Source organism: Musa acuminata, chromosome BXJ2-5 (genome assembly GCF_036884655.1).
Source record: "Musa acuminata AAA Group cultivar baxijiao chromosome BXJ2-5, Cavendish_Baxijiao_AAA, whole genome shotgun sequence".
NCBI lineage: Eukaryota > Viridiplantae > Streptophyta > Magnoliopsida > Zingiberales > Musaceae > Musa > Musa acuminata.
In genome coordinates, this window is record NC_088342.1 from 5,732,412 (window position 1) to 5,759,262 (window position 26,851).

Here is a 26,851-nt window from a genome sequence, read left to right on the forward strand (position 1 = left end):
AAGGATTGGCTGTTGATTTTGTGCATTTGCTAATCCTTGGCAGGCATGTATATATCATGTGGTTTGGCACACAATGACACGGTCTGCTAGAGGCATCCTTAGTCTTTCTCTCGCATGCACAATTTTAAATTTGATGCTTTCTTCGGCAATTTCAGGAAGTGAAAAGCAAAACAGAAAATAAATAGCTTTGAAGAACCATTTGTTTATGTTCCATATCATGCTAAATAGTTACCACCTTTGACTAATTTTGTCACTGTGCAATTTGTTGCTGTGTGAAAATGTTGATAATACCGACAGTAATCAACTCTGGCAACATTGTCTTCTAAACTATCTATGGTATTGTGTTTTGTTACTTGTGATCATGGTTCATCTTATTGGTCCGTACCAATCTAACAATCGGCCATCAGTATGACACATATCAAAGTATGCTGACATACTGACATATGGTACGGTGGGCGTACTGACCAGTGATTTCAGTAGGCGCTTGGGTGCTCGCCACGTTTCATTTCTAGGCAGCACACTTTAAAGAGGCACCGCCTGGGCGCTCGCTTGAGCCCAGGCACCGGGTGCTTTGGGTGAGCACCCGGGTTAAACCAGGCGATCGAACCAGCGTTTTAGGTCTGGTTCGATCTCCGTTGCTTTAGTTAGTTCAATCGAACCAAGTAAAGCACCGATATTAGCCTTCCTCTCGCGACTTCTCAACCCTAATCCTGCTCGTCGATCCTGCTTGCCGCTGCTCGCTTTTACTGCTGCCACTGTCGCCGCTCTCGTTGTCGCTGCTCGCTGCTGCCACTGTAGTCGCTCGCTGTTACAGTTGCCACTGTCGTCGCTCGTCGCTCCCACTGCTGCTGTCGCTGCCACTGTCGTCGCTCGCCGCTCCCACTGCTACTGCTATCGCTACCACTGTCGTCGCTCCCACTCCCGTTGCTTCTACCACTGTCATCGCTCGCTGCTACCGCTGCCACTGTCATCGTTGGCTGCTACCGCTGCCACTGTCATCGTTGGCTGCTACCGCTGCCACTGTCATCGTTGGCTGCTATCGCTGCCACTATTGTCGCTGTCGCTGCTCGTTGCTACCGTTTTCGCTGCTCTCAGTCAGTAGCCTCAATCTTCCTCTTACTCACACTCTTCTCACATTGATAGTATACTGTTAACAATATATTAATAGTCTACTATAACTGTATACAAGTAACAGTATTTTTATTTATTAGATTAATAATATATTATTTTGATTTTAATGCTATTAAATTTTATTTATTTGAAATTATTGTTATTGTTTTGAATTTTGAGATGTTTTGTTAATGTGATATTATAATTTTACAAGATTTTCTTAATTTAATATCATATTTTTTATTTAAATAATTATATTTATTAATTATATTGTATATTTTTATATTTTAGCACATTGTTTCACTCGGGCGAGCGTCTAGGCGAGTGCTTAGCGTCTCAGGCAAGGTTCGCAATACCGTACCGTACCGGTATTTCGACCTAGGCTCAGTACCGGTACGGTACGGTGTACCGAGCACTGTAGCACTGCTACAGTGCTACAGTGCGGACCGGTATCGGGCGGTCCGCGTACCGCTGGCCTGTCGGACCAGTACGTACCGCCCGTATCGGGCGGTACGATTCGGTATGGCAGACACTGGTCTCAGGCGTTTTTCGATCTTGGCACCTAGCGCTTTTTAAATCACTGATACTGACAAATTGGTATGTACTACCCCTATCGGACTAGTATGTACCACCCATACTAGGCGGTATGTCTTGGTACGACGAACCCTGCTTGTGATTGTTCCAGTGTTACTTCAAGAACCACTCTTAAGCAAATGCATAATCTTGAACTTCAATTTACAAATTCAATTTCTTACAAATCCTGTGTCTGCAATTTGTATATTCATCACACATTTTTATTGACAAATTTGTATTGTTTATTAGTTGATGCACTTCATTATTCTAAACATAAGCAAATGCGTAATCTTGAACTCCAATTTACAAATTCAATTTCTTATAAATTCTGTGTCTGCAATTTCTATATTCGTCACACATTTTTACTGACAAATTTGTATTGTTTATTAGTTGATGTACTTCATTATTCTAAACATAATTTGCTTTGATAATTATCTATTCTTGGAAAGATAGCCGGAAGGAATGTGCTTCTTACATGGCTAGCCTGCCTGTGCCGTTCCGCTATGAATATCTGATGGCAGAGACAATATTTTCACAGGTTAGCCTTATATTTTTTGTATAAGCTGCTTCTCAGTTTCAACTTTCAATTATCCTGTGTTCTTGGCTGACCATAGTCTTTTCAGCTTCAGTGTGTGAATTTTATTGGTCATTTGAAGTTTATTTATCTAAATTCATATGTACAAACCTATGTATATAGCAGTCTCCGGATGGAAGACAAAAAAGATAAAAGATGAAAAGGAGAAGATAATTACAAATTTATGGTATTTAGAAAAGGTTATATTGGTAATTTGTAACGATGGGCTTTGATGCACTGAATGGTACATACACAGGACATGGCATGATACAATATGGATACACCGACATGATAATTCTTGTAAAGTAGGACAACATAATATGGGCAGGACCAGTTTGTGTATATATTCATATCTTATTTGTGATTTTATAATTTATACTATATACAAAAATCTCTGATCATCAAATAAGACTTGCAGAGTACCTGTAGCCATATGCATATATATGTACATTAACAAGCCAATTGAAGGTTCTAATTACCCACATATTGCTCATATTTGACATGCCCTGAAGCATTATGTTAATGATTTGAGTGTCCAACATATATAAAATATTGGTGTACAGTGCAATAGCATTAATATGCATGAACTTCTAGACACATTTATCTGCATTCTGTATTGGTTTTGTAGTCTAAATAAGTTTTTCTTTTTTTGCCCTTTATATTTGATGCCATTAGTGTACTTTCGTATGTTCATTCCATTTAGTATTGTCATTCATTTTTTGCAGATAATGTTCCTTCCTCAACCACCATTCAAACCCATCTACTATGCGTTAGTTATCATTGATCTTTGTAAGGTAAATTCTGCTTATACACTCAGACTTTCTTATTTTAACTAAATGAGATTAAAATCATTCTATGCAGCATTCATGATATAGAGGCTTTGTCCTGCATATTGGAACTATTTTATGCTTATACATTTGTTCTATGATGTGCCCTGCAATATCATCAAATATTCTTGAAGTTCCAATCGTTTGTGTCAAATTGATTGTTGCTTTCTGCCATTTATACTAGCAAGGGTGACATTCTCATTGATCCAAGGGCTTCCACAAGTGGTACTTCTAGTTTCAGTTATACTTCTTAAATTTTTATGATTGCGGTTGTAGTATCAATTTTGGTTAGTTATGTCTCTGTTGGGACATCCCAGTTGGTTAGTGCATTGTTGTATAAGTAATATGTCTCAGGTTTGAGTTCACGTGTGAACGTCATGTATGCCTGTAATGGAAATTTCTTATTTGAGAAAAAAAAATTTGCTTAGCTATTGTGTTTTTAAGTTGCATAGCTTATGCCTTTATGAATGATGCAAATCAGGAGCTGGGGTCTCTTAATGAATCTGTGTGAATTCATCCTATTGGATAAAGCATATTTAATAGTGTCTAACAGTTTATGTGGTATATAAACAGAATATGGATCTTTCATAAGTTATGTTGTGGTAGAAATGCTTGACATGGATTTAACAGATGGCGAAAGGAAACAATTGGTGCAAGCAAAGAATCACTTGTCTCTTGAAGATGGAATTTCCAGGCTCATTGCTTTGAACTTTGAAGTCCTTGTGAAACCTATACATGCCCTGGCTGTGCATATTTTAAAAGAGATAATCTTTCATTTTAGAAGATATTAGAGAGGAAGAGAGAAGAATAGAAACCTAAAAAGATAAGCAAGTTTGGTGATGCTTTCAAACAATACAATTGAATGTTTACGTGTTTAATTTGTTGTAATTGGATTAAGGCTTTTCTATGATGAGAGCATGGTCAATCGTGGACTCGTAGACTTACACCGACACAAAGAATCTATTATGTCCCTACTATTGGGGGTTGGCTAAGTGGATCTTTTGCCACCGTTGTGCTCTTTATAAAGTAATATCCTTAACTAAATTAAGAGCATTTATTTTTTATTTATAGTTTCTAATAAAATCTTCTGAAGTCTCACTAGTAGTATTAATACTGTCTCACCTCTTCTTACTGTAATATGTAAGAAGGAACATTGTGGTTATAGATTGGAATATGAAGAGCATACCAAACTTTTCTATTAACCAAGTGCAAATACTCGTCTGCTTCAGGCCTTCAGCTGTAGAAAAGTGAGGCACAAAATGTCCTGGTCGTCGAACCATATTAAGGAGCATGGAGCAATGAGGATGGAGTTTGCATATGTGTTTGTCTGTGGTCTTAGTTGAGATGAGTTGTCCGAACTCTGAAGCTTGATGTGCTTGTAGGATATCAAGGAAAATTGGTGATCTTTTTCGTTTGGAGTTTTTAGTGGTTCTGCTGTCTCATGGTAAGCTGGAGTAGTTCTGCATGATGATCACATCAAGTTGATAACTGATTCTTTGACTGTTAGTCAAGGAGGGGGTGAAAGAAGACAATTACAAAAGCTTGTATGGGTTTCCAACTTTTTTTATTGCTATGACCAAGTGGCTTTAACCCATATCTTTAGCATGTTCACAATGCTGGATATCATCTGACAACGGCTTAAATTGGATCACAAGTTGAATCTTCTGCAGGAATCTAGATAACATTCCTTGGTTGCTAGGGTTGAGTGGGGGATTTCACAATCATATTTTTTGAATCAAATAAGGTGGATCCGTATTCCTTGTAGCTGTGGTACTGCAGATACTCGTACTCATTTCATGTGGTCGGGCATTCCTGTTAGGTACTTATTGAGGTGTTGTCATAATGGAAATTCATCATAATTTTTTCACAATATTTTCATATACAACTTTTAGTTTTTTTTCTCAGTCAATCTTGAGTGATTCATAATTATTTGCTGTTTTTTTGTCTTTGTCAATCTTTTTATTCAATTACCAAAAGTTGTTATTAATCCCCTTTTCTTATGCCTACTGCTTTGGGCCTTTGATTGTTGTTGGTTATGTGGATGGCACTCTAGAAGCATATGGGGGTCTTGGACTGCTACCATTCTTTAATCCTGTTAATGTTGTTGCATGTTCTTGTAATGAGGTACACTTTAGCATTTGTTCATATTGGCGGTATAGCATCACAACATCGAGATCCTTGATTGTAACAGTAACAACTATTTAGTTAATATGTGCTGGTTAATGCACAAAAGTAAAACTGATTAATTTGCTTAATGTATCATTGTATTGGCTGGAACTTAACTATTTTAAAGTGAAAGGTTGTTCTCAGATTCCTTTCTTTTGCATTTCTAGGCATTGCCTGGTGCATTCCCTGCTGTTGTGGCAGGAGCTGTGCGGTCTCTTTTTAATCGAATTGGTGATCTGGATATGGAATGTCGCACTAGACTGATCCTATGGTTTTCTCATCATTTGTAAGTCCAGTTTGATACTAAATGTTTCGGATGTAGCATATGTAAAAAGTAAGCTAGAATCTAGTTTTGACTTGGAAAGAGGCATGTGATTTATTAGATGTTATGATATGGTCCTTTTACTGGGAAGTATACCATTCTAACCTTTTTTTTAAATAAAACTTGACACTTCTTTTTGAATTTGATTTATTCAAATTTTTTATTACAATAATATTTTGTATCTGTTATGTGTGGTAATTACAAAAAAAACTACTACCTGCATTGTTGCTTTTCTGTCATTATGATCTTGGCTGACAGCTTGGGCTACTAGTTCTTCTGGTAAAATTTCTCAAAACATGGTCAATAGTAAGTACTGTGTGTCATATAGAAGTGCATCTTATCAAATGATCTAAGCTAATCAAAGATTAGTTATGATTAACATGATGAGAAATCATTGTGTGCCTGTAAAAAAATTATGTAGTTCATATGGACAAATATGGTAATTTCTATTTGAAATTTGAAAAGATTGGCATGTCATTGTGCCAGTGGTAGTCGGGTTCTATATTTGGGCTCCATAGTTAAAGACCTTTAGATGAAGATAAGCTTATGTATAAATGGCATATATAGCTAGAGAACACATTGGCACACTCCAAATGTACTCTGAACTTGGAAAAGGACAAGATACTAGCAGCGCGTTAACTTACTTGTGGGGTCCGGTTTCACATTGAATTGGAAACCATTACCTGAAACTCTATCCATTAATATAAGTTGGATTTTGTTTGAGTGAGGTCGAACTCAAGTCCAACATGAAGTTAAATTGGATGGACAGTATACCAACTTGTACCACATGTTATTAACCAGAAAATAATAATAATTGAATGTTATATTTGATCAGACCAATAAATACCAGTCAGGCTGGAAACATTGCTCGTCAAATATAGAGATATATTTTAAAAGGCTTTGGGGAACTTGTTTGTAATTGAACGCCATAACTTAGCACATTTTGATCATTTGACCTCCAAATTTAATTAAACATGTATGGCTGGGCTCCATTTTTGTTCTGATCTCAAATATAATTGGGGCATCAAGTCTGCCTAATGCATGTCAAATGCTATTTTTCAGTAACTGTGATGTAGAGGTCCGTATGCTCATACCAAATGTTACAAATGCTGATATATGACGTACAACCATCTAGCATAACATTATTTGCTGGTTTTAAAATTCATGTATTCTTCATGATTTTTGTCCTACCAAATGATGTTTTAGTTAATCCAGGTTAATACATAATTATTTAATTAATCATGATTTGAATATTTATTCCCTATATTAATCTGTGATATCACTCATCTGCTATGTTTGTCCTTTTCATCATGCTTAATTTTGTCTGGTAAATAAATGTAATATATCAAAGTTCATATATTTTCCATCTTCTGTATAGATTTTTAGGTAATAAACTCCTAATTTATGTCAAATATTTACCAAATATTCCTTGAATTTTGAACTTTTAACACCAAAAGTTATTATAAAATGACAAACTTGTGACTGTTATTGCTTGCCATGGTATACCATGGATTGTAGTTCTGGTTTCATATTATGCTATCATTGTCCACCAAGCTCTATGATCAGCTTTATAGAACATTTATTCCTTTGCTTCTTTTTAGTTGACTTTGCAGTGCAATGAATTCTTGTGCTTTGCTAATTTTCATAATACTTGAGTTGTTTTCTTGAATAACACTTTCATTATGGTGAAGGTCAAATTTTCAATACTTTTGGCCTTGGGAAGAATGGGCTCATGTTAAAGATCTTCCAATATGGGCCCCACAAAGGGTTTTTGTACAAGAAGTGTTGGAAAGGGAAGTTCGCCTATCATACTGGGACAAAATCAAGCAGGTAACAAATATGTGCTAATCTTCTGGCCACCCAGTATGTGTTAATTGACTTAATTCAATGAAAGTTGATAATTTAACAAACATTAAATGTTTCACCTACAATTTAGTTTATATACAACATAACATCGGGTACATTCTAGGGGAGAACAACATTTTTTAAGACCTTGTTTACTTCAAACTTTTTTTATCTCCTGTGCTTGGACAAGACAACGATAATGTACTTCAATCATCTCCTTTTGTTGTATTCGATTCATTTAGTTTAATTTTAGGCTGTGACGCTTTATCATTTATTGTTTGTCACTGTCAACAATGAACACTGATTTTGTATATGTATTTCCTTATGCTTTTATACTTCAGTATCTGGTCACCGTGCTGCATTCCAATGACTTGAACCTAAATAGAAAAGCCAGCATGTGCTTTTCTATTTAGGTTCACATTAGCTATTTCTGGCAAACCTATTTTATGGAGCTTCATGTTTTTCCTGTGATGCCCAGAAAAAGCAATATACACATATTAGTTATTACTGCTGTGTTTTTCCACATAACCTTCTCCATGGCACTGGTATTTTTACCAATAAGTCTCATACTTCTATACTATCCTTTTCAGAGCATTGAGAATGCACCTGAACTTGAAGAGTTGCTTCCACCAAAGAGTGTATCTAGCTTCAAGTACAATTCTGAAGAAGATCATGGCTATACACTTTCTAAGGAGTTCCGTGAAATGGTTCGAGGAAGGAAGACTGCCCGTGAGATTACTTCATGGGTAGAGGAAAATATAATTCAAATTCATGGCTCAAAGTTTGCAATTGAAGTTGTAATTCAGACCCTTCTGGATATTGGTTCAAAGAGTTTCACTCATCTGATCACTGTCTTGGAGAGATATGGTCAAGTCATTGCTAAATTGTGCACTGATCAAAATATGCAAGTGTTGTTAATAGATGAAGTGAGTTCCTACTGGAAGAATAATACTCAGATGACTGCTATAGCCATTGATCGGATGATGGGTTACCGAATTATATCCAATTTGGCTATTGTTAGCTGGGTCTTTTCTCTTTCCAATATTGAACAATTCCATGTTTCAGATCGTCCATGGGAGGTAAGCCCTATATTTATCATTTTTTATATTGCATAAACTTATAATTAAGAACTTGGTCACTGTAACATCAGTTATTGAACATTGAAAACCTTGAGTTTCTTGGCCATAAATTCGCGCAGACATCTCCACCTAATAGTATATAGTCCTATGTTTTGCTTATGTTCTCTCCAAGCATTTACTGGTTTCATTTGTATATTGTATTTTTAGTTTGTTCCAAGATCACAATTTGGTGCACAGGTAGTCAACTAGTCAGGCTCGGATTGATACCGTACCTGTGTACCGACTCGATGCACTTATATGCACCAAGTTTTGGTAAAAGCCTGAAAAATGGTTTGAAAAAACAGGAACTGCCCAATGCAGGTTTTGTAGTGGGCAGTCTCGGCAATACAAGTCTTGTATCGGATGTACTGGCCAGTTCACCTTGGTCCACGTATTGATAGGCCGTTGGACCAGTAAATACTGCCCAAACAGGATGGTATTGCAAACCTAGGTTTGTTCCATTTAAGAGTTCATGTTCTTTCTTGAGTGTAAAGCAAAAGTAGTTCGACAGAATTTTGCGCTTGCAGCAACCTGTATTATCTAATTTCATCTTTATGTGAAAAATGTGATTTTGTAAAATGTTAAATTTCTATAACCTTGTTTCTGTGAGCAGTATTATAAGTTTCATCATAGTTTGGTAAATCTGTGTTTATGAAAATAGATTATCATTTTTTTGTTACTTGTTAGTATTTGTCCTTGAAACTTTGGTCTCCGAACTAATTAATAACATATTGCTAGCAATTTTTCTGAATTGTAGAGAGTAGATAGTATGCTAGAAATTTTCTTCAATGGTGTCTCAGCCATGACCAATTCCAGCATTCTGGCTATTTAGATCTTGGTTATTCTGTATATTTAAGTTTTAAATTCTTGTCAAAAAGCATGTGATTTATGATGTGACTCTGATCTGCTTTTTTTAGGTTAGTGTTCTAAGCAATTATATTTGGTGTTATCTCTTTTCTTTATTAATCAACATGGTTGGCAATTTTTAATAGGATTCTCCATGATCACAAGACAATGGCCTAACATTCCTGTTCTGTGATTGCAACTTGTCAATTCTATGTGCCTGCTCACTTTTTTAATTGAACTTTTTATTTGGTTTTCAGTTCTTTATTTCATTAAGAGTCCATGAATCATCTGCACTCTTATTCATGCTTGGCTTAGCTGAAACAAGTAATATTTTGTAAGGGTTTTCTGGTTTAGATAAATCCTTAAAGGTGTCAATCAAATTCTGTCTCATAGATTCTTAGGAATGCCATCAACAAGACTTACAACCGCATCGCTGATCTTAGAAAGGAAATTCAAACACTTAAGAAGAGTGTTTTGTTAGCTGAGGATGTTGCAGTGAAGGCTTTAAAGGAGTTTGAGGCTGCTGAAACACGGCTCGAGGTTGTGGATGGTCAACCTGTCCAAGCTGAAAAACCAGGAAGATTGAAGCGCCTAAAAGGATATGCTGAGAAGGCAAAAGATGATGAGATAGCTGTAAGAGAAGCTTTGGAAGCCAAGGATGCTCTCCTTGCTCGAGCACTTGAAGAAAATAAGGTCTGTCTGACTTGTGATTCCAACTTATTATATGTATTTTATCATATAGTTGACAAGAATGGTGATGTCCCATCTGTAGCATTTGAATATTTAATGCGAATAACATATTTGCTAAAGGGAAAATAAGCAAAATAAATTGTTAACAATGTGAAGTCGGTAGCAAACATCTAAAAGTCACAATCACCTCCTTCAACTAAATGAGTCGATGCATTGCAAATCATGTATGCTTTTGCATGTATTAAAAAAAAATAGGAGATGAAGATGTTCAACAGGTGCTGTAAAGACAAATGTGTGTTGCATCATGCCTTTCGATAATCTCCGGGCCTTGTTGTTTATTGACCTTTCTTGATAAACAGAGTTTATTTGTATCACTATATAAGAGCTTTGCAAATGTGCTTACGGAACGCCTGCCTCCTGTGTCTGCTGATGGAGCTTTTCCCAAACTACGGGATGAGGAAGATATAGATTCCATGGCGATTGATTTGGAGGAGTCATCTACCATGGAGATGGACCATGATAACAGGAGAAAGGATGATAGGTAAATTCTGATAATGGCATCTTTGTTGCTTGTAATTGAAATTTTAGTTTCACAATTTTTGAGATTATTTATGAACCTATTTCGATGATCCAAGGAATGGTGAAAAGGTAACTCATCGCTACAGTCTTAAAGAACAAGACCAGTGGTGCCTATGCACATTGGGTTACGTCAAAGCATTTTCAAGGCAGTATGCAACAGAGGTTAGTTTGTTTGATCAATATGTTCCTTAAGAGTCAATATTGGGCAGTGTATGCCAGATCTGATATATCTCATAGTCTCTGTTCTGTTTTATTCACCATGGTTTACTCCAACGTTGGCAGGTTTGGCCACATCTTGAAACACTGGAAGCTGAGGTGTTTGGTGGAGATATCCATCCGCTTTTCAGGAAAGCTGTCTTTTCTGGTTTATGCCGATCAACCACAGAAATGTGACATCTTTGATTTTTCATTTCTTTGTTTAGTTGATTCCTCACTTAATAGTTTAGTTTCTTTTTTTTTTCTTCCTCTTCTGGATGTATACTATTTATTCCATCTTAATTTCAGTCTTGTAACCAAAGTTCTGTATTGAAAAGAATTTTGAGATGTATTTCTTTTCCTTACAATGTAATGTATTTTAACACAATGGTCTTTTTTTTTTGCCCATCATGTTGCATTAATTGGCATTCCCAATTGGTGATTGCTGCACACAAATAAATGATAGATGTAATTTATGATATCGACGGTGGCATTTTATAGGTAAATCGTGTATCGGTGGAATTCCATGACGTCGACGGACAGTGTGGCCTTCCAGAGATATTAGCGCTTGGTGACATTTTGACGAGCATGGTACTTGTGCAATTGTGATCTTCCTAAGCGATCCATCTGTTAGAAATTATGAGGCGAAGTGATCGACCAATGTCTGTTAGAAATAATTTTTAATATACATTAATCTTAACTTTCAATGATTATTAATGAGATTATAATAGCTAACCATTAATGTGTGTTAATCGTTGACATATTTAGAGAGAGGTTAATCTAAGAACTTGCTAATTATATAATTAAGAAAAATATTTTGAGGGTCTTCATCTGCTATTCTACAAGCTTTGCTATCCTTCTTTAAACTTTGTTCTTCCTTTCCACTTTACTATCCTCTCAGATGATCTACCAAACAATATAAGTGGTGATCTACCAAATATATATATATATATATATATATATATATATATAAAACCAAGATGCTAAACATAACTGACTATAGAAGGTAATATAAGGTAATATGTTATTAACCAACGCAAGGGTTATTGGGTTACTTAAAAGCTCTTGAAATCAACTGCAGCTAGCAAATCATGTGAAGCAGACGGTCAGAAATAACTAATAAGTCTGATCGTTTAACATAAAAGTGGAACAATGTCCCTCACCAACAAGATAGATATGATGAAACGATGACCAAGTGCAACAGATTATTCCAAGTCTAAGAAGATAATGTTCATTATAATAAATAAATACAGCATGTAAGATGGGACTAGGTTGCCAACTTAACAACATTAATCAACTTCGCCAGCTCTATCAAGAAGAAACCAAGTGTTGTATGTTGCCAATGATGCAACCAAGAACAGTAAACAGTGGTGGCAGAATTCATGTTAACTTGGCTGTGCAAATTTTTATTAAGGGATGAATCATCTCATTTCAGTAAAATTTAATTACAGTTGGGACACAGGGTCAGAGTTGCAACTCCAAACACTCATCTGTACAATTTGCAACTAAAACTAATGATAAAGTAGAAATAATAGCATATAGCTGCCACGTCACGCCACATACAAACTGGAACAGAAAGAACGGAAAATTAGCGAGCGCCAGTAAGCAACAAGACATGTAATGTCAATATCTAATAAGACTGAAAATGATGTTTAAAGAATATTATTGCTAGTCTAAAGACTTAATCCTTGACAAAACCTTGTAATAAGTCTGGAATGTTTTAAGGCATGATGTCAGGATTCAAATATTTGAATCCCACAATGAATTAGTTGAATCGTGCATGGTTCGACTTCGGTTCAGTGACAAAAGAACTTGCAAAGAGGATAACACATTTCCAAATTACATTAGACTGAGTATCAATTTTAGTCAAGTTCAAATCAAAATTGTTGGTGGAGTTAATTGTTGAGAAAGCCTACACTCTTGCTTTCTGTGTGCTACTCTTTCTCCAGATTTAGTTCTGGCATTTCACCAAAGAGCTTAACAAAGTTCACCTAATATCTCAACAAATTAATGAGTTCATTGTGTTCATTCCTGAGTAGATTGTAAAATTGTATATGCCTTTTCACTGATAAATCTTATGAATTGTTGTTCAGGAGTCTTACCTTTGGAACTCTTTGCTTGAAGACTGACAGCAACATTGACCTAACTTGTACTCTTGCCCCCAGCTATTGTTAGTGTTGCTGACAATATTATAGAAATCCTACAATCCTACAGCACTGAGTAAAAAAAATTAAAAGTTAATCCTCATGCAAATAATGAGAAGCATAATGGAAATTTCAAATGCTTGTACCTATTAAGGAAAGGTTAGCAAAAGCTTCATGTCAGATAACCTACAAACTAGATGTCTTCATACAACTCAGTATTGTTCTGCCTCATTCACAATCAAAAGAACCTACAAAAGTATAAGAAAAGTAAATACCAGAATTATAAACAACTTCAAGTAAATAAATTAAAAAGAAAAAAGAAACAAGTAGCAGCTAAGAGCAAGTGTGGCCAAATATACAAGGACACCACATACCATGATAGGTACTGTCAAATGTGGTGCGCTTCATAACAATTTGAAAAAGGAGATATTTGGCACTTCATACCCAACTGTGCTTAGCAGAAACATTTCAAGTATGTAACAGTTCCAGACAAGTTCCCAAATATCTTGAAGCAAACAGTGGAAAAAGCCTTGAAGATAAGGTAAACCATAACATGCCAATTTATTCAACCATGGAACTTCGAACAGAGAACTCAAATTCATATCTGGAGTCACAAATACACCTTCACGTTTTGTGTAGCACGTTGTTTGAGACAGATTAGTAAGAGAACCAATTCGTGTCTCACATTGTTAATGCTGTTTAACAATAACCTATGCCTTTGTCAATCTCTAAAACAACGGCTGCAAAAAACACTATACAAAATTTGCAAAGCCGATCTTTCTATATACATTTTCCTTTAAAAAGCCTAGAATTCTCTTCAGGAAGAAATCCATTCTATCAGAGAAGTTGAAATGCAACCACGCACTAATTTCCACCCCAGCATTTCTGGAAAGCCGAGACTGCAACAGATGAGAAGATATTGACAGTTTCTATTCACAGAAGTGTTCTTCCTTTATCTCAAGGTTTTAACGGCCAATAGAATCCAGTGAAAGTCGTACATGTCGCAATAACCCATCGACGTTATGAAAGTTGAAATTAAGAGCCTTTCTTACAGAAGACAGGCAATCCACTCTGTCCTTTCCAAAGCTGTCAACAGTAGCTGCAAGGCAAATATGTGCTTTCCTAGTCGCTTCAAATGCGCAATTTAGATAATTTGTCTGCAATCAAGCACCATCAGAAAAATCTTAATACTCACAGAAAAGAAAACATAACCAATTACAATCCAGGTGCTATCATCAACAATTTTTAAGAAGAAAAAACAATATGTTTGGAATGTTTGGAAAAGAAAACAATAATCAGCATTTGGGCCATTAGTCACAATTAAAGGCAATCATAGGATCATCATTTTGCAGCTAAATTGGTCTGAGTGGATGTGGATTAATTAATTGAATTTGGTCCTTCAACTCTATGTTACATTATTCAAAATTTAATTGGCTTTGTGAGAGAGGCTTTGCAACTCTTAAAATGATAGTAGTTTCTAAGATAGTGAGTAGCGCCTGATAAAACCCTATTAAGAAAAAACTGGAGCAGTCACATTAAGTAGTCAAACATTGTGTTTCTTCGATAGAAGAGTATAACTATAAACCTCGTTTCACGTTTTCTTTTTATCATCTTATTCTGCTGTTAACCTTCTTTTTCTCATTCATCAGAATAGGCATATCAAAGTTTCAGTCAACACTAATGTTGTTTCCATACCACTTTGGCAAGCTGGATTCATAGAATAGAGTTATAATATGCCAAGATGCTTCCTTTTGCAGAAGTAAAGTCAAACCTGAATATGCACATGATTTAGCAAAGCAGAATCTCATTACAAGACAACAAGGTTTTACATGATGCAATGAGATATGGCATGCTTACAATCTTGTTGCAGTCATTTAGGTCTATCTAGATAATGAGCTCATCCTGTTAGTAAGAGGACTTTACTTCTGCAAGATTAACCTGCCATGTGACTAGAAGTGCCATCAATTTTGATAACCCTAGAATGCTTCTAAGGCTGAATGCTTCTTCTACGTGATAACAAAATCTTGAGAAGTGCCACGTGATCATTTCTTAAAACTATAGTCGCCAAAACATCATAATAGCCTAATGCACTTACATAAAACCAAAACTTCATAATAGTCTAATGTACTTACATAATGGAGCAACCGCATAACTTGATGATGGTGGCGTGCAGCTATAACATGGTTGCCGGCAACTTGAGGAGAACTAACAGCCTTGGTTGAAGCATTTTTTCCTAATATAATCTGATTGTTTAAATTATCAACATCTGAAGCAGAAGATGATGGTGATTCTCCTAAAAATGCAAAGAAAATAGTCAAATTCAAGGCAGTCTGCAACTAACCAAAGGAGCAAATGGAAACATGAGCATGTAATATGAAGAAAGAAATATTCGAGTGCCGTCAATTTTGCAAAAAAAAAAAAAAGCCCTATGCTTAGTGCAACAAACATTTTCATTTAAAATGTATCTTTGATGGTTAAACTATAATTAAGCAAGAAAAAATAAAAACTGATGAAATCATGGACAGAATATACCCCTTTCAAAAGGTCCAAACCTTTTAATGACAAGCACGCTCAAAAGGAATATATATATTTTTTTATTACAGATTTTACATGTGTGTTATACTTAACCAGCAAAACCAGATCTACAGTCATCTGAATACTAATATAAATTTTTTAATTGTCAAATCAATAGGAAAAATGTGAACTATGATCTTTATTAAACGCAATAATGAGCCATAATTCCCAATTGTTCAGTATCAGCTGTATGGAACTTTTCCCATTCTTGACTTCTTGTGCGATCAGTAACACCAGTCAAACTAGGAGTTGTCCAAAATGTTTGTACCAACATCACCTGATTCGACTGGTACACCTACTAGCCTCTTTTAAACATGTTTGTGCCACTTCATTTATCTTTCATTGGATAAAATACATATAAGATGAACTTCATAAACAGTTTAAAGGTTTGTTAAAAATTAATTGCCAGAGACTAGAAGTGACCTTCTTCTGGTGCAGACACTGACAGGCAAATGACTAAATACATTGTTTGTTGCTTCTATTCTCAAAAAAATCCTACGAAATATACTACTTAGAGGCATAGATATTTCCATCCCATTCATCTCAACCACCATAAGTAGCCAGCAATGATTAATAACCCAATTTAGACATGGCAGAAAAAAAATAAGCAGGCAAAAATTTCTTTAAGAACCTTAGAAGAAGCATTCTAAGAGCTGTCACATAGATTAACCTAATGTCTAAAAGCTATTCTAGTTAGGATCTTTAAAGAACTCGTAAAAATGCTACACATTTCAACAACCTGGAGGAAGAAACTGCAAAGCTGCTTGCAATTCATGACGGTCTTTGCTTGCATTAGGATTTTTACAGTAAGCAGACTTCAGATGAGCCACCTCAACACACTTATATGCTAGAGCTGCAGCAGCCGTGTCCTTGACCTTCTCATACTCATGGGCCACAAATCTGTCAAAAACAAGAATACACCATGAGAATTTTATCATAAAGTTTTGAAACAAATTTGATGCTTTATTAGGCAGCCTATGCAGGCAAATCCGTGTATGTAGTCATATGGCCATATCACATAGGACCTATACGGTCTCAGTATGCAGTGCAACCACAATCTTGGCTTCACGTCATGTGTGGTGGCATGTACAACCACAAATGTCTGTGCAGCTGATGTACAACTTTATGTACCTATGAGGCATATGTAATCACGTATATGCTTTATAATCCCTTCTCTGATATTATTTTCAACAACTATAATATTTAGTACTGTAAATCACATTACCTTCACATGCTCCTCAGAAAATAACACTTAAATAACTTCCCAAAAAAAATTAAATATCATTTTATAAGATTTAAATTTGTTTTTATATTTATCTATTATTTTTTTGAGCAAAATTTTTTTGAACTTGATTACAGAGTTTAATTATTTAGATGAATCATTTATCTGACCACATATGCACCCACATACGACATATATGCTACATTGTATTTAACCACCTGCATGATATAATTGGTCCTTAGAACATTGAAAAGATAAAAGATTTTGTCCAACCCTTTAGCTTGTACAGAAAGATAATTGAACATCATGCCTAAAGCTTATCTCCAAAAATTTTGCAAAGTTCAATTTATTATTATTGACATGATAAGCTCTCAAAATATGTTTTAACACAATGTCAATCATCAGAAATAATACACAAAATGGCATTACATTTTTTTTTATACTGCTAATGTTTAAGCAATTTGTTCAAATTGCATGGAATTTTTATCCTGATAACAGCTTTCAAAAATAATATGGGTCTACAATGGATTTTTTTAAAAAAATCCTTGTTTATAAGAAAAATAGGTTCCAACAACATTCATATCCAAAATCGAAGAAAAAAACCAAGAAAATAATGGAAATGCAAGATAGCATGCATCCATTTTTCATAACAGATGGTTGTCGTACAAGAACATAGGTTGCTATTTTGAAAAATGGTAACATAGACTCTAAAAAGATGATCTTTCTAAAAATTAACATAATCAAAATGCACATGCTATTCTAGATAATTTACTAGCAGAACTGCATTGTTGGTGGCCTTTTGTATGCATTGCTCATAAACAAGTTACAATAATTATTAACACCAACATGTCAAAATGATACCCTTGAGTCCTTTATCTGGGCAAACCATATAGGTAATGCTTAGCCAAGATGTTACTGTTTCTTTTATTAGTCATAAATTAGATGAAAATTCACAACTGCATACAAAAAAAAAAACTCCCTCTCTTAAATCTTCAATAAAAAAAGTTACCATTTATGTCAATTTAAGTGTCTCTTCATCGTTAGTCATGTCAATGGTATGAGTTTGAAATCAAGTATTGTTTTGGTTGATGCATGCAATGAACAAAAACTTGGTACAAACACCCATATAAGTGTCCTAGCTACAAATATATGGTCCTACAACATTGACTACAAGAAAATTAGATGATTTTGGGCTGTTTAAACATATATTGCCTTTAAACTCACTGTTAGCTGAAGTATGCCTCTCAAAGAGTCCACGAGTATAAATCGATTGTATTAAGGCTTTAATCATACAGCTGATAAGTTACCCATTGAAGAAACAGAAAAAGGAATTGAACATTATGATGCTAGCCCTCAATCTGCTAAAACTACCCAGGTTCTTATAAGAGTAGAGACTAATAAGGATGAGCTTGGCTGTTTACATTTCTTTAAACTCACTGTTAGCTGGTTAAAAATACCACCCATCTGGTCAAATACCAAGCCATATTTACCAGTCCAATAATGAACAGGCACATGGACCAACCTTCCCAAGGTTTGGTTCAAACTGTTTTTTTCCCGCTTGTAATCTGCCTCTCACCATTGCCGGCTCAAATCTTCCCCATCCACCCCCTCTTTTTTCATGGTACCACAGAAAGCACCAACAAACCACGTCTCAGTAGACCAGTATGAACCAGACCCATACTGAACGATCCAGTGACCAATACAGGTCCAATACCTGAGATTTTAAACCATAAGCTAGAGTGTGCTTTTCAAAGGAGTCCACAAGAATAAATCAACAGTATTAAGGATTTAATCAGACTACTGATCAATTATCCATTGGCAACAAAAAAATTGAATCAACCATTAGGATGCCAACCTGAACAGGAGGTCGTCAATCTTCTAAGGCTAGCAAGGGTCCCAAAATAGCCGAAACTAATAGCACTAACAGATGATAGAAAACTTCTCTTGTTGATATTATAAACAGCTTTATATATTCAATTAAAACAAAAGACAACCTACCAATAAATCATCGTAATGATTGACTTACTCGCAGAGTTTTGCTGTTTCAAAGTACATTTGTGCAGCTTCTGCTTGTTTAACACTATCAAGATTGACAGGTTCCATGAGAGCAGCAACATGCAGAAACTTCAAAGCTGCCTCAAAGTACAGACCAGTGCTTTCGAGTTCTAGTCCTTCACTCTGCAAGACAATCCATTGAAGTAGGCAACGAATTTATACAATTGTATTGAAAGATGGAAAGAGTGATACATGAAAGTGTGATGTTAACCTTTAACCGATTTGCTGAGTGTTTTAGGTCTCTTGCTTCTTTCATAACAGCAGAATAATGTTCCTTTCTTAATGGACTGGATGTGTCAGGACCATTAGGAGTTGCATGTCTCATATTAGTTTGGTGTGATCTATGGTGGATTTCTGGCTGCCTATGATGTTTGACCACTTTTGATGCATCAGCATTCACTGCATCAACTATCCCAACATCCAATCTGCTTGCCTTGAGAGGAGAAGAGACCATATGAGGAATCCGATACTGAGTATCTTGTTTACAGCCAGCAGTCAGTTTCAATTGTGACTTTCCTAGTCCAGAAGGCGGTTCTGGAAAATCAATCTTATCCAAATGATTGTGGTCCAATTCTTTTTCATTGTGGAAAGAAGGTTTCACTTGAAATTCTGGTTTAATGTGTCTACTTCCACAGACGGGAACTTTTGATTCTATGTCCTTTTGCTGACTAGAATGCATGATGGGAGCATTAGAATCCACATTATCTTGCACTGTAAAATTAGTGCTATTATATTGCCTACTTGTCATCCACCTTGAAGTAGGTTCTTTCTTCCCCAAGCAATCCTTCTCATCCTTCTCATCAAAATCATCTTTTCCATCCTCACAATAACCCGAAGTGGCCTCAAATCTGCAGCTGCTGCCATTATTTGTAGAGTGAAAGTCTTTGTTCACAGTATAAGGACCAGAAACCCTAAGCTTATTCTTACCTAAATCAGATTTGCTACCTCTATGTTTCCCTTTAGAACTTAAAGAACTCTTACTAGACTTCCGCTGACTAGACTCATTCACTAGGTGATCTTTATTCACTTTACCCAGGTCTTGGATATCATATTTATATGGATGTTGCTCTCCAAGCTCAGTAGGTGAGAAATCATCAGAAGCACCATTTTTCACATGCAACCTTTCTTCAGATTTGCCAACAGATAACTGGATCTTTTCCTTTTCTAAATAGTCAAATGTCTCTCCCAAAGAATCAAGAGTTCCAGAACCTGCCACTCTATGACTCTCAAAAGATTGTTGTTGAATAGAAATTTGTTTTCTGAACTTACCAGAATGACCATTTCCACCATCAACTTCACCATCTGAACACCTTTTGGGGCTCTCCAACAGAGAGGAATCAGGATTAATTGCATAATCTTTTTGCTCTGAGGTCCTTTTGCATGAAGGTTTTTGAATACCCAATATTCTCAAAGGTGATGAAGAAACAGACTCGACTGGAGAACCCTTTGTTTCCCGAAGATTGGATCTACTTTTGTGGGAACCTGAAACCATTGAAGAACTTGAATTAGCTGCTACAGGTGGTTGTGCATAGGCAATATCCCTCTTCAAGGAATCAAAGTCTAGCTCCCTCAGGGATGCTGCATTCTCCTGGCTCTGACTGAACCGATGCTCTTTTTCCACAACATAAAGGGCCTCATCCATTCCATCAGGTATATGCTCTCCACTAGCATGCAAAGACATTTTGGTCATGGTATAATTCTTATCCATCTTACTATTCAGCTTACTTGTCTTGGATCTCTTTCTTTCAGACAGCAATAACTCAAAATTCCTATCCTTAACAGGTTCATTTTCACCAAGAGCTCCTTTAACAATAACCCCATTTTCTCCCACATGTTGCCTACTCACAAGTCCCTCCTGATTCTGCTGACTCTCTTGCCACTCCTTCATTTTCCTCTTCTTAACAGAAACATCCAGATTACTATACTTCTCTACATCTGAAGCACTGACATGGTCCTTACTCTCACAATTTGTGATAGATTGAACCTCATCCCTTGACTTCTTAAATGGTGCAGAGGAATTGCTTTTAGTGTCACATTTTGAGTCTTTCAAAAAGGGATTATTGTCCCATCTGGTATGATCATTTGTGATTACTTTAGTCGAATAACCACCAACGTCAGTTACCTCAAAAGCCTTTGCAGTTACATTATCGCTGGTACAACTTTTATTGGTATATTGCAAGCTTTCCTTCCCAGCTTTCTTAGAAGTTCTAAGATCATCTTGATCGATGCCTCTCTGGTTTTCTGATTTTGAATGTTTCTTGTTTTTTCCGCTATGATCACCTGAAAGACAAAAGAAATATAAATGGGAACAGAGTTTGTTCATATAAACTAAAAAAGGATGGCAAGTAAAATGGTACCTCCATCTGAATTGCCCCTACGATTTTTATGCTTATCCTTTTGCTTTGGCTTATGTTTTTCCACACCGAAATCAGTTAGTCTGCTTGTGTTACCAAGGCCACCTTTGCTTGATGAGTCTATTTCAGAATGAAGATACAGGTTTGTGTCATTTGAACTTCTAGATTTAACAAAGGCCTGCTCATCCTTTTTCACAAAGTTTGGGATCTGAGTAGGAGTTGAATGAGTTGGTATACTTGAAGCATCCTTTAATGCACTTTTTTTCTTCTCAGTAATAGGCACATTTTGCACATGAAGTTCAAGATTTTGACCAAGACGCACTCCACTAGTCAAAGATGCACTAGGAGCAGCAACATCACGGCCCTCTAAGCTAGCACCATTTTCTGGGGCAGGGGCAAGGTATAATGCATGTAGAGCATTTGTTGTCTCTTCCTCACTGACATCGCATCGATTCATCCCTGGCCTACATAGTATATAATCATAAACTATTAAATAAACTATGAAAACGTAAAGAGGTGCAAAGCAAAGGAGACTAAGTGAAAAAGGAACCATTTTGCATTCATCTATGAAGAGAAACTTACAACCAATTGAGCAATTTGCATTGCCATTTTGTGGGAAGATGACCAGGATTGGTCCCACATGGTAAGAGACGCCATTTTTGGCATATATCACAGCATACCCAGTGTTCCTCAATAACAACAGGAGGTTGAGGGGCAACAGTTGCATCTGTAACTGGGGCATTGCATGCCAAAGGTGCAAGTATAGGTTCAATAACAAATGCTCCTGAAATTGGAGTATCTTCAACCTTATTACAACCAGACATTTCCTTTGATGCTTGGGTAGACACAATGGGCTTCTTCTCATGCTTACACTTCACAGCCTTCTGCTTACCCTTTGAACGATTCAGTAAACCAACTCCATTTTCAAATTCTTCAGCTTTGACATCCCAGATGACATTTCCATGGGATTCACTGAAGCTAGACCCACTCAAATCTTTACGTGGTTTTAAAACCTTGGACTTCTTCTGAGCATTGTCTGCTTTTGAATGGGAAGCTTTCTTCTTTTCTTTTGTCGTTGCAATTACATTACCACTTACATTATCCTTCAGAATTTCCCCAAATGGTTCGGAATTGGTATGACTTACCTTCAGTTTCTTTTTCCTGTCAGACCTTTGTTCCTTTTGTTGCAATATCCTCTCCCTGGATGGTGAAGAACCTGGTTTAAAGCGATCAGTAGGTACAGATACTTGCTCATTGCTCCTCTTGTGTCCACTTGAGTGGGTATCTGTAATATCCAAATCTTTCTCAATATTGCTTCTCCGTTCTCTCTGTAAATCAGACTTCTTATCCTTTAGATAATCCTTATTTCTTTCTTCAAGTGCTTTCTTTGACATGCTAACTTTTGCAGTCAATTGCCCTCTTGAATTCATGACTTCATTTCCTGAATTGTCAATGTCATTATTTGGTGTACTTTCAAATAATTCCTTCACAGAACCAGTAAAAGATGATTGGTCCTTCAATGAGGTCTTCTTCATTTCACTTGGTTGATCCAACAGTTTATTGTCAATCTTTACTGCATTCCCAACTATTGGTCTTGCTTCTTTGATTGCATTCTTTGAGATGGAGGATGCTGGCATATTAAAGGAACTAGAAGTGGGCTCTCGTCCAGAGTGGGTTTCACTTTCAATTTCCTTACCGAAGGTAATATTATCTTTGCCTTCTGAATCCTTAATTTCACTTGGTCTCCCTTTCAGCCCCCTTGCCTTTGTTTGTTTCATTTGACCTTTTACTTCTCTAGAATGTGTAGTAGAGTCTGCAAAGTCTATAGTTGTTTCAGGCAATCCCTTGTAGGACTTATGTCTTTTGCTTTGTTTGATATAGGAGATATCCTTTTCGGTCAAGTGAAATAGATTATCTTGAAGAGGTGAAAGCAAAAAGCCACCAGGAACCGCAAAACATGTCATAACCTGCTTGATTAATTTATACAGGAATTAGCAAAGATTCAGCATAAAGATGACTAGAGATCAATAGCAGCTTACCTGGATGATGGTCCCAGGAGATTCATCAGGCAGATCCCTGAATCCAGGAAAAACCCCTTCGTTCCCATCAGGACTGTCCTCAAACGATGAAGATGGAGAATAATCTAGGCCTAACCCACTATAGATGGCAGCATTATTTCTAGCCAAGTTATTATCAACCATTTTGATGCGAACCTTCAGTGTTTTGTGGTCAGTGCCATTGGTTGTTTTATTAAATGAAGAACACTCTGAACTAGGCTCCTGAACATTTGGCTTATTCACACAACTGTCTGTTTTATATGAGTTGTCCAGTAGTGACACTGCAACAGTGTTATTTCTGGGAAAAGGTGAACTCATTGTAACTGAATTGTCCTGATTCGTGACCTGTACATATAAGGTAATACATCAGAAAAGTCCTCTGCTAAACTGCTGTGAAATGTAGTTATTTGGGACACGTGGTAGCAATTCCAGTGTAATTTTCTTTTATCTCAATCAGAACAAGCTGTGCATGTGGGTGTATCAATGATGAAAGCATGAGAACCAATTGTCCAAATTTTCATGCTGAGATTTGGAATATGACAACCAACATAGCCTAAATTAAAGAATGTACCTCGACTGTTGATTTGTAGGGAGATCTGGTGACATTTTGATTTGGCAATTTTTGTGGACTTCTAGGTTGACATAAAATGGAAGGAGAACGCTGATGAGTAGGTAAGAACGAACCATATCCTCCAAATTTTGCACCTGTTAATGAGTTGAACTCTCACACCATCAGTACCATGATTTGCATGACCAATATCCTGTTGCAGACTACTATTCTGCCTTACCCAAGTTCTCTGCAGAGACCCCAGCTTCGAAGTCTTTCTGAAAATGTCCCAATACATCCTGGATTTTTTCATCCTGGAAAAAAGAAATTCCAACACAATTAATGACCATATCAAATCTCAGCTATAAGTGCCAGTGTGTGCTAGGACATTATGCTTGCTTCAAAAATCTTTTCATTGTTCCAAAGATTGTGGACGTTACTAAAATCCCATGACAAGAAAGACAGGTACCATCCAGCCCTGTAATTTCCATGCATAAGACAACAAGAGCCATATTAGGACTTCCAGAGAGAACCCACTGTGAAATTCCAGTGATGCCATGATGCTGGCAACGCAAGCTAACAAGCTTGCAAGAACTTTAACTTGCACAGGTCCTTAAAGTAACACAAGACTATTTAAACTGAAAGAAAGGATCTTTCAGGTTTCAGAGTATAACAAATGTCTTTTGGCTTAACTGAAATATGACCATCTCAAGAACTTAAAATTGCATCACCCCTTGAAGCAAAATGAGACCTTTTAAAAATGAAGGCATCGTGGTTTCAGAGTAACAGAATTGCCTTTTGTCTTAACTGAAATATGACCATCTTAAGAAGTTTTACCTAATTTGATTTGTTCTACAAATTATGTTCTAGAAAAGAACATCAACAACAATATCAAATATTCAATCAAACACCAAAAGGGAAGTATAACACTAAAATAAACGAAAACATACAAATGCCCATGTCTAATACTAATTTGAGTTAGGTTCCCTCAATGGCATACGATCTCAAATAATGAAAGCTCCAAAAATTCTACTAAAAAAAGGAAATTGAAGCTACTGGAACTCAAACCGACTCGGAGGCCTTACGATGTAGGAGAGAGCATCGGGGTCGATTGAGGGGTCGTCCTCCTGACCGGAGCACGCCTCGCCTTCCTCGAGCTCGTTATCCTCGTCCATCCCTCCTCCCCCGAACCCTAACCCCTGTCTGCCATCCTCCCTTCGTCCCACCGACAGCATCCAATCCCCCGCCCTCTCCCTTCCTCCTCTCTCCTTCCGTCCCTCTCTTCCCCACCTAACACCAAAATCCAACAGAGGAGAACCCGAAACCCTCGAATCCCCTTCCTCCCACCACCTATGGAAGCTCGGGACACCCGCTTCCGGGGTCCAAACCCTAGAATCCCTCCCCAACGAGGGCGGCTGCCGAATCCACCGGCGATCCACGTCCTAGCGTACCACGGCGGGGCGGTCTCCGAGATCCGGATTAGAGACGTGGATCGAAACTTCAGAAAGCTAGATCGGAAACGGCGATCGCCACGAACGCCTGCGTGGGGTTCCTTCCGATCTTGGTCTTTCTTTCAGAGAGGTGTTCTTCTCTGGAGAGGGAGAGAGAGAGAGAGAGAGAGAGAGAGAGGAAGGAAAATAATTAATTAATTAACTATAATAATAATTGCCTTTCTTATATTAATATCAAAAAATTCGATAGACGGCGTTTGTGACAACGGAAGACACCGAATCGTGGGACAGAATGATCCTTTGCGTTTTTGCATAAAAACCCCTCTTCATAACTATTTTCTTATTTCTAACCATTATATCTGAAGTATTTTCCTTTAAATATATGTTAATACGACTTAAAAAAGATTAGATTTGGTATATGTAAGGGTGAGTATCGACTGCTAGATTTGACTTAACCAATATACAATGACAGCTATTAGAACTATAGTAACAGCGATTGAAGTAAATAAAGAGACATTTTGCATCATATTTAGTAAGCTACATTATTACGCTTGTGATGATGAATATGACCAAAAGCAATTTAGTGCTCTGATTTATTCTTTTTATAATAAGGTCAAATTTTAATTACGAAAGGACAAAGCGCAATTAATTAAAGGGGCTTTTGTGCATTTATAGTTCTTAAAAGGGTTAATATGCAAACGTGAATTTTTCTGCAGGATTTTAACGGCTGTCAAATTCTAATCTCGTTTCTTCATTTACCGCCATGCCTTCTGTAGACGCGTGTTCTCGACACACAGTGGGACCCGAACAGTCTTTAGAAATAAGTCGCCACGTGATAATTCAGGCTGTATGGTGCAATCGAAACAGACTGCCGAATGGCTCGGTCTATTTACGGGCCTCCCGCGGTCCGAGTGATTAGGCCGCGCCGCCCCTTGGTCGCGTGACGCGTGACGCGTGGGCCTAACGATTCGCGACCGTCCAGTTTGGCGGGCGCGGCCTGCTGCTTCGCGGCAAGAGACCTAGGCGGCGAGTCGCGTGGCAGTCCTCCGTTGTCTGTCACCCCCGTGGCCACCATAGTTTTTTAGGTGTCAACGAATTAGAGGCCAGCCACACCAAGACGGTATATGAGCTAAAGCAGCGGATTATGCCACCGCACTGAATGAACAGTGAAATTACCATTACGTCCTAAAAACGAACGGACAACATGAAGAATTCATTTGCTGTTAGGGGTAAGGAAGTCTTTTCGTAATACATTTCTGTGGTTGGGCGGTGGTTTGGTTGGAATTCGGCTGTCGGCAGGGACGCCGTGCAGAGTAGACTCGACACAACTCCGCGTGTCGGAAACAATCCACTGGGTTCAGCGGAGACACCAGGTAATTTTACTGACCTGTACTTCATTGAAACGTAAGGAGTTGTCCACGTGGCTGATAGACAGGGAAGAGAAACGCCGATGCGATGGTGTACGGTGGTTTGTCAACCGCAAGTAAAGGTATAACGGCGCCACCCATTCCGGACTTCTTATGAAACTACTAATAATCAAACAAAAAATAATTACTATCAAAAACTAAATCATTTACATCTTCTCATACAAGATTCAAATAT

At 37.0% G+C, this 26,851-nt stretch overlaps 2 protein-coding genes across 2 annotated transcripts in view; one reads left to right on the top strand and one right to left on the bottom strand.

Annotated features, from left to right (window-relative positions):
• Window positions 1–11,253, top strand: part of LOC103974683 (nuclear cap-binding protein subunit 1) — a 30,356-nt gene extending 19,103 nt beyond the window's left edge. Inside the window, exons 11-19 of the mRNA XM_065108230.1 lie at window positions 2,137–2,221; window positions 2,983–3,051; window positions 5,418–5,536; window positions 7,264–7,402; window positions 8,008–8,496; window positions 9,775–10,074; window positions 10,431–10,612; window positions 10,707–10,812; window positions 10,933–11,253. Of these exons, the coding sequence (XP_064964302.1) occupies window positions 2,137–2,221; window positions 2,983–3,051; window positions 5,418–5,536; window positions 7,264–7,402; window positions 8,008–8,496; window positions 9,775–10,074; window positions 10,431–10,612; window positions 10,707–10,812; window positions 10,933–11,043 (1,600 nt within the window). The 3' untranslated portion in view covers window positions 11,044–11,253. The remainder of the gene's footprint in view (window positions 1–2,136; window positions 2,222–2,982; window positions 3,052–5,417; window positions 5,537–7,263; window positions 7,403–8,007; window positions 8,497–9,774; window positions 10,075–10,430; window positions 10,613–10,706; window positions 10,813–10,932) is intronic.
• A 2,273-nt stretch (window positions 11,254–13,526) lies between these two features.
• LOC135612220 (cysteine-tryptophan domain-containing zinc finger protein 7-like) lies at window positions 13,527–25,425 on the bottom strand. The gene is made up of 11 exons (XM_065108231.1): window positions 24,884–25,425; window positions 24,040–24,112; window positions 23,823–23,956; window positions 23,234–23,596; window positions 21,777–23,161; window positions 21,198–21,658; window positions 19,052–21,120; window positions 18,812–18,963; window positions 16,303–16,463; window positions 15,122–15,282; window positions 13,527–14,146 (listed from the first exon to the last, which is right to left on the bottom strand). The coding sequence occupies exons 1-11, from the start codon at window positions 25,031–25,033 to the stop codon at window positions 13,955–13,957; spliced, it is 5,301 nt and encodes a 1,766-aa protein (XP_064964303.1). The 5' UTR covers window positions 25,034–25,425; the 3' UTR covers window positions 13,527–13,954.
• Between the last annotated feature and the right edge of the window lie 1,426 nt (window positions 25,426–26,851).